We start from the raw sequence: 8223 nt of genomic DNA on the forward strand, positions 1-8223 counted from the left end.
TTCATCTCTCTCACAAAATTACTTTATCACTTTAGTAGCGACATCTGTTGACCAAAGTCCAAACTTCTTGCTCTATAGAACATCCAGCGTTAAGAAAAGACTACAGGTCTTATGGGCTTTCACTTCTATTGGTGTGACCCACTTTAGTTCTACATGTATATAAAAATTATAATGAATTCCTATCAAAATGTATAATTTTTCTTATGAAACAAGCATTGGTTGTGCCATACAATACTGAAGAAAACATAAAATCATTTTGATATCTTTGAGTTTATCCTTTTAAATATCGCATATGCGGTTCAGTACACGGAACAGCCGGCCATGCTTGTCGCATTGCGCGCCGCATTTCAGCGTGTAGTACGGAAGTGTGTACAGTAGTCAACACGTGTAATAACTCAGCTTAACCACTGCGAATCATTGGTGAGGTCAGTGCGGCATGTTTCCCTTTTTGTGTATGTCGCTCATTACAGTGATTGCTTACGTAAGGGAGATATTCGACAGAGTGAAGTGATCGTCTTCCTGGGGCGCATAGTGTTTTGTTATAAATACAGTATATTGTTTCATTTTTAGTGTATTGCATTGCTTTTGGTTGTGTGTATCATGTATTGTTTTTGTCTGTTTAGTATTTTATATAATGAGTGTGTAATACATTTAAATTATAGTTGAACATGTGAAAAGGAGGAGTAGTGAAGTTATCAGGTGAAAGGAACGGCAAATGGTGCTCAATTCATTTTTGCATTTGAAAACAAAGCATCCAGGACGAAGTGTAAACTGGGTAGTAGATAAAGCCGCAAAGTTTTTAGGAATTTCGAGGTCTTCAGTCTTCAAAATAAGGAAGGAAGCCAGCGAAGGGCCACTCCAGAGTCCCAGCAAGAAGCGGGAAAGGAAAAAGTTAATTCGCAGTAATGCCAGACTCATTAAATACGATGCTTTTGTCAGAAGTGGAATACGGCGCACTGTTCATGAATTCTCTTTTAGAGATGAACCGCCAACTCTGAACACAATCCTCACTTTCGTAAACAGCAACCCCGAACTACCTGATTTTAAGAAATCATACGAATAGTTCATTCTGTATTTTATGTTGCGGAAAAATATTTTTAAGTTATCGTATTTTGTGATCAACATGAAGCCCTTGCATCTGTTGTCACTTACAAGTAAATTTATCTGAAATGAGCTGAAGGATACATCACCGAGATAGAGATATCTTGCCGTCAGCTTCCTGTGTTGTAACCACACAGTATTTGCCTTAATAATGAAATGTTTCTGGGCCTAATAGACTCAGCACTGCGCTCCCTTAAAGCAACAACAATCATGAAACTTTCTCAGATATAAGAAACAAGACAATCATTTCGGTTTCTGGATATGCATGTTGTTGTTGTTGTTATAATTATTATTATTATTATTATTATTATTATTATTATTATTATTATTATTATTATTATTATTATTATTATTATTATTTAGTTTGCATCCCTGCATGTTCATACTCTTACTCTATTTCGAATGATACAGTCAGTGGGCTATTATCCTTAGAAATGTTATGGCAAAACGAAATTTCATGAGTGTAATTTCATTAATGACTGGAGATAATCTGACATTTATATTATTATTAGTCTTGCAACAGCTGTACCAAGCGATGTATAATTTTATGTCATCACTGCATTTCACAAGCAGTGTCCAAGACGCGGTAAGTGAGCGAGTATTGCAACAGTGGAAGGCAGCAGGCCCATAAGGCCTGTAGTCTTTTCTTAACTCGGGATGCTCTATAGTTGTTTTAAGTGTAAGATGTCATTTCACAAGGTGCTTGACTTAAATGAACGGGGTGGGTGTACCCTCGCGGTACATCCACAACAGAAGTACAGTAGAAGTCTGCTATAGTGAGTACGGATATACCGAAAACCCTGTTGTAAGGACAGTATTTTTCTGTCCCTTGAAAATTCCCATATTAAACTGTGTACTACCTTTTGGTTACAGCAAGGATGCGATCGATCATATTCAGTATAGTTTTCTATAGTACACTAGCGAGCACTCTTGTCAACATTCGAAGGAGATACCGGAGTCGATTGGTAATACCCGTAAATTAGTGTACTGTCAGTAGACAAAATTCATAATGAAAGAGGAGAGCATGTTTTTGCAATAAATAACGTGGCTGATAGCAGTTGGCAATTAGTAAATAAAGGCTGAAATAAACGGTCACTTAGTCTTAACGCTATGTACTGAAATGAAGTATGCCTTTGCTGGCAGGACCTAGTGTTTACAGTGCACTATGTCTTCTGGTATGGGCTAGAGCAATTTTGTTACTTTCATTGATCTGTCTCTGTCTTATCCTTGGCTTTGAAAATATGAAAATGACTGAGGTGTGAGCGATGCTAGTAATGCCATTCCTTGTGCAGCCAGTCCCTGCAATGAATGGTGTGAAAATGTTGCTCATAGGGTCAGTTGATGCATGCATTTCAGTGGGCTTGGCAGACTGATATGTAATAGCAACTTCTGGCTCGGTGAGGAAAGCAACGGGAAACTACCTCACTTCTCATTTCCCTAGTACACCTCTTCAGTGATGCCTAGGCCATCTGACAGCTGATGGCAGAGCTGTTGAGGATCCAACCAGCCTTAGGGCTGAAGACTGAACATAACACTGAAATGAAGTAAGAATGTGATACACTTAAGATATGGTAGTTCGTCGCTGATTTCAGAGGTTAGTGTATATTTTCTCAAGTCTGGTTGAATTTTGTAAAGACTATTTCTATGTATATTTATAGTGGAAAGATTACTGGCTGTTGAAATATGTTTTCATGATACATATTTGGTTAGGTTAGGTGACTATTTGAATAAGAAAACTGAAACGTTTGCCAAAGTGATGTACTATTACATTTTTTAAGAATGAAATTGAACACACACATTCACATAATAATGGAATTAGAATAACAACTAACGGGTAAATCATAGTATGGATCTCATCCACAAAAACACAAGTTTGAACAAACCGATTGCCGTTTCATACTGATTTTAATGTGTGTGTGCGTATGTGTTGGGGGTTACTTTTATGAAAAATAGGGTATAAGTGAGTAAATTTTTCGCTGTTATGAATTCTCACTATTACAGACTTCTACTGTATTTTCCACTGCGCTCTTTTCACTTCTCTCAAGCAATGAAACTGGCATCAAAGGGACTGCTCTATTGTTGAACTCATGGACATTATGGCCCTTGCACATTCCTTTCCAAGAACCACTAGATGTTTATTTGTGTGTGCCATGCTCTTCTAAACTTTTTCTTAGTTTACACTTGTTAGTTGCACAGAAAAATATAGCATTGTTATAGAGACCGGATTTCCATGCAGTATCAAAACTCAAAATAGCATGCATTCATGCACTATCATATGGCAAAACATGAATAATAAACTGGAAAATATGCACTATAAAAATTTAGTTTGTTTTGAAACATTGTAAAACTAATTTCTCCAAATTGTCCTGATTTAAGCTCATCCTTTTATGTCAGTGCATTATTTAAGCACAGAAAATGATACTTACTTCTACACCACATGAAGTGACAGATGCATCATTAAATGAAGACATTTGGGGAAAAGTGAGGTCATACTGTATGTCTTTAACATTTTCACCACAATTTGTCTTTTATAAGCTTAACCAATTCATAATCAGTATTTAAATGAATCTCTTTGTTCAACCTATCTCTAGCTGCTACAGCTACTTCTCCATGCGTAAATTGCACACATTTGAATGTCCTCAATAACTGGAAAAGATTGCCTGCTGCGATAAAGACGTGTGTTGAGTGAGCGTTCAGAGTAGGAAATTCCAGGATAACAACGGAACAGGGTTCATTTCGAAACGAAGGTTTGTAAGCTTCTATCTCAGTAACGTGGCGTCACAGAAGTGCTAGAAAAGTTTTGTTTGCTTCATCTAACATAGATGAAAAATGAGCAGTCACTGCGCAATGCACAATTTACAGTTCAATTTATAGCAATGTATAACTGGGACAGCTCATTCCTGAGAATTAGAGATCGACATGGGGTCTTTCGGCATATGTCGATGTTTACTCAAGCAACAGATAAGAAAGTGCTTGGTTAATTGAATTATAGGACATCTACCATATGTACTTTGGTTGTCACGTAGGATGACAGGAATACATTCTCTCTGTCTCAGTAACTGACATTGTGTATAAACATGGAAAAATGGTCCCAAGTTCTGCACACCAACATTCATAAAAGGCACTATCATGCAAAGTTAACAAATATGCACCAAAGTCAGAAGAAAAGTCATATTACACAACATTAAACGTCCAAATATTTGCTATTAAATCCAAAATCTTCAAAATATGCATTATGCATGAATTTTCTCCTAAAAACAAAACATGCAAACATGCAGGGAAAAAGAATGGTCATTTGGAATCATTGAGCCATAAAATGAATATTTGCAAAGTTTGAGAAGTATAACCATCTTATTTAAAATCATGCATTTGCATGGAAATCTGGGCTCTAGTTACAAATGTAGTGAGTGTGGAAAGAAACTCGTCTCACATTGCCATGTGTTTCTGTTGGCAGGTGGGTTTCTGGTGGCTATCTTGGCATTTGCCCGTACTATCTACTACTGCACCATGAAAGTGAGCCTTATCGAGGGGCCCATGTAAAGGACGACAATGCAACAGGGGTGTGGCCCTCTGCACTTGCTCACTCTCTCTATAGTTACTAAGTGAAATTTAATTGAGAAGTCCCTAAAGTTGATAACTAATTTGATCTCAAATGTCTTGTGTATTAATGATTTTTAGATATTTTTTTAGTTGTTCGGCAATGCATTCCACTGTGGTGTTCTTTAAAATTGTGTTGTGTTTGGTTGGGAAGCTATGCCACGTTGTTGATGTATGTTTGAATAATGCTTGTGTGTGCCGACACCAAATAAATTGGTGGTAATTGTATTCTGCAGAGGGAGGCGTCAGGTGTGCATGTGTAACAAGGGTAAGTAGGGTTTTGAATTTCTCGTCATAGCTTCTCAATCAATTCATACTTTTAATGTACAAAATAAAAATTATTTTAGGTTGGTATCTTTCTGCAGAGGGTCATAATAAGTGGTTTCTTTCTCTTTTGTATGGATCGTGTGCCCTTCCTCAACAAAGTGGTATTATGGGGAAGGGCGTGTGCGTGGCTGTTGATAACAGTATTCATGTATGGCAGGTGAGCGGGCAGCACTGGAGTGAAAGTGACCGTTAGTGCAGCCTGAGGATGGGCACAGTGTTCTGCTCCTGTTGCAGACCCGTCAGCATTAGTATTGCTTCTAGATGTTCTGTACAGCACCTTCCTTCCTCTGTATATATCTAGCTGGCTTCATGTAAATAAAGTGAGGTGGTCTTGCCAACATCTGTCCAGTTGTACTCACCTTTTGTAGCACACTAATCAGGGAAAGCTTCACTGTGAATATCAAAGATGATATTTGAGACATTTGGAGTATATTTTTTGTTTACACTATGTCCTGTATAATAAATGCCATGAAAATGGACCTGGTTTCTAGCTTGTAACACGATAATGACCAGGGCTTGGATTTCTATACTGTCATGTTTTTATCCTGGTCTCTCTTTACAAATTAAAGTTGAATGAAACACTTTTCTAACTTTTGTTAACACAATGTCATCGTTTTTATTGCTCATGTAATAACATATTTTACTATTTCTTGTCACTGTAATATTAAACCAAGAATATTGTATAATAGTTGTAGCCGTTCTATTATTCACAGGTTTCCTGTGATTTTGTTTGCATTTGGTTTTCCTTTCGTTAGAAATATTATGTTGTCAAATTATGTAAATAACGGCTTGTGGCCTCTGATGAGGCCTGGTGCAGATCTTTCTACTTCATGCCGGTGGGCGAGGTCTGCGATGATGGAGCACTACCTAGGATGAAATCTGATGTTGAAGATAGCACAAACATCCAGTTCGCAACCCACTGAAGGTTCAACTCGCCGGGCTGAGTAGCTCAGACGGTTCAGGCGCTAGCCTTCTGACCCGAACTTTGCAGGTTCAATCGTGGCTCAGTCAGGTGGTATTTGAAGGTGCTCAAATACGTCAGCCTCATGCCTGTAGATTTACTGGCATGTAAAAACTCCTGTGGGGAAAAATTTCCGGCACTTCATCTTTGTAAACTGTTAAAAGTAGTTAGTGGGACATAAAAACAATATTTTTAAGGCTAAAATCCCTGAACTGGCAAGGATTCAAACCCGTGACCCCTTGGACTGAAGGCCAGCATGTTGACCAGTTATCGATCGAGACTGAAGCTAAATTAAATGGGTTTAACGAGCAATAAATTGTCAAAACCAGAACGGTAAAAGAATGTTAGGAATGCGATCAGTTTGCTGTCTGTCTTGTAAACAAATTCTAGGCAAGGTTTAATTTCTTTTACATCATATTTGTAGATTTTTAGGTCATAGAAATCTGAGCCCTAATAACCAAGGTTGCACTGATCACAGGTATGACAGCTCAGGGCGTTGTCTGTAGTTTGCAGCATAAAGGTTATGAATAACACCTGCATGAAATGAACAAGGGCCTGAATCTAGACTTTGTCACCTTGCCTCAAAGAAATGTTAAAGATCAGTGTAGTTTGGTGAACATAAGACTCATACCGTGGTGTCTCGTGTTGGTTGGCTGCTACGTACCTTGCTCTTCCTGCTGTCATTTTGCCACTAGCACCCCACCACTCTCACTCCAGTGTGCTCTTTAACACACATCCCTTGTCACAGTGATTTTTTTTCTGTAGACTGATTTGTATTAAATAGTATGGTTACAATAACATGATTGTATTTCTTACAGAATTCATCCTGTCATCAGAGTTGTCTTACTGGCAGCACAATTGATCTTTAGGTTTAAGAGACAGAACATGTCATCAGCTTGAAATCACTTGTTTGGTTAGACCACCTGTTCTCTGATTTCTATTTTTTTACAGAATATATTGTCTTGATATTATACTGTGCAATCTCGACTATATGATCAGCTACTGCTATTCAGCCTGACTGTGTAGGAAGGTTTATTTGATTCCCTTGTATTTTAAAATAAAAACGACAGGCATAATATGTTATAGACTATGCTGATTGTGAGTTTTGTATGTACGATGAGAGGAAATTATTAAACGTATCTATTGTACGTGATTGATTGTTTGGCCCTGTCCTAAAACCATTTTTACCAGGTAAATCTGCCCTTTATGATGTAATCTGTCCTAGAGGTGCGTAAATAAGACAAAAGTAATGCTAATGAAAATCTTGGTCAAGGATGTAGCGATGTGTGTAATTAGTTTGTCCTTAGTTAACGACATGCAGCACCTAAGCATGTTGTTCATAAGTAGCAAGCATGGCAATCAGTTCCAACATGATTGGTCCATTATTGGAAATTTTCAATTTTCCAGCGAAGTCCTTCTTGGTTGCCAGCATTTCACCCCAGTGTGCCAATTTGCGCTCATCTCTTGGTAACTAGTGCACCTACCAATACGCATGGCTAGTGCATTTAGTGTAGGCCACTCCACAGGCTACTTGGAGTTGCAGGCAGTGCCAATGCACTATGAGGGACTTAAGTCTCTTTTACAAAAGATTATGTCTGCTAGGCCATCAGTTGGTAGAGATTTAGATTCCCATGGAGAGCTTGAAATATTTGTCTTAAAGGACAGCTCAATAAAAATCATGTGCACACTCGGTTGTAACAGAAGAAAAGTTAGATAACATTGGTATCTACCTTGAATGGTCACTGTATAAATTGCTCACAATATTAGCAGAACAAGTAAGGGTTTCCATTTCTTCTGCATACAGAGCTACAAAGCTGATCACGTCTAACCGTACAGGTTTACATGGGTCCACTGTCTAAAACCTGCTGATACAGCCACAAGAGAGATATTGAGTGTAGTATCTTGCATCATTGAATGATCGTTTATTCGACCCACAGCTTGTGTTCTTTTTGGATAATGCCTGGTTTCATCTTAATGGTCATGTGAACAGTCCGAGCTCTTGCTATTGGTGTGCAGAAAATTCTAATGGTGTTTACGAAGTCTCTCATTATGATAGGAAGATCGGTGTTTTGTATGCTGTTAGAGTAGAACGCAGCCCGGAAGGCGGTTTGAAGAGGGTTGCGCAGTAACATTTGCGCGCTTTGTAGTATGACGTGTTTTCCGCTGAGCCAATAGAATCATCTCAGTAAGAGGTGCCCATTTGTGCGGGTCACGAGTGAATGTTTCGAGTTTTATTT

At 38.2% G+C, this 8223-nt stretch overlaps 1 protein-coding gene across 1 annotated transcript in view; it reads left to right on the top strand.

Moving 5' to 3' along the window:
* The window catches only part of LOC136857410 (type 1 phosphatidylinositol 4,5-bisphosphate 4-phosphatase), a 66464-nt gene extending 59330 nt beyond the window's left edge, over positions 1–7134 (top strand). Inside the window, exon 7 of the mRNA XM_067136060.2 lies at positions 4556–7134. Within this exon, the coding sequence (XP_066992161.1) occupies positions 4556–4641 (86 nt within the window). The 3' untranslated portion in view covers positions 4642–7134. The remainder of the gene's footprint in view (positions 1–4555) is intronic.
* The last annotated feature ends 1089 nt before the right edge of the window (positions 7135–8223 follow it).

The sequence above is a fragment of the Anabrus simplex genome, chromosome 1 (assembly GCF_040414725.1).
Source record: "Anabrus simplex isolate iqAnaSimp1 chromosome 1, ASM4041472v1, whole genome shotgun sequence".
NCBI lineage: Eukaryota > Metazoa > Arthropoda > Insecta > Orthoptera > Tettigoniidae > Anabrus > Anabrus simplex.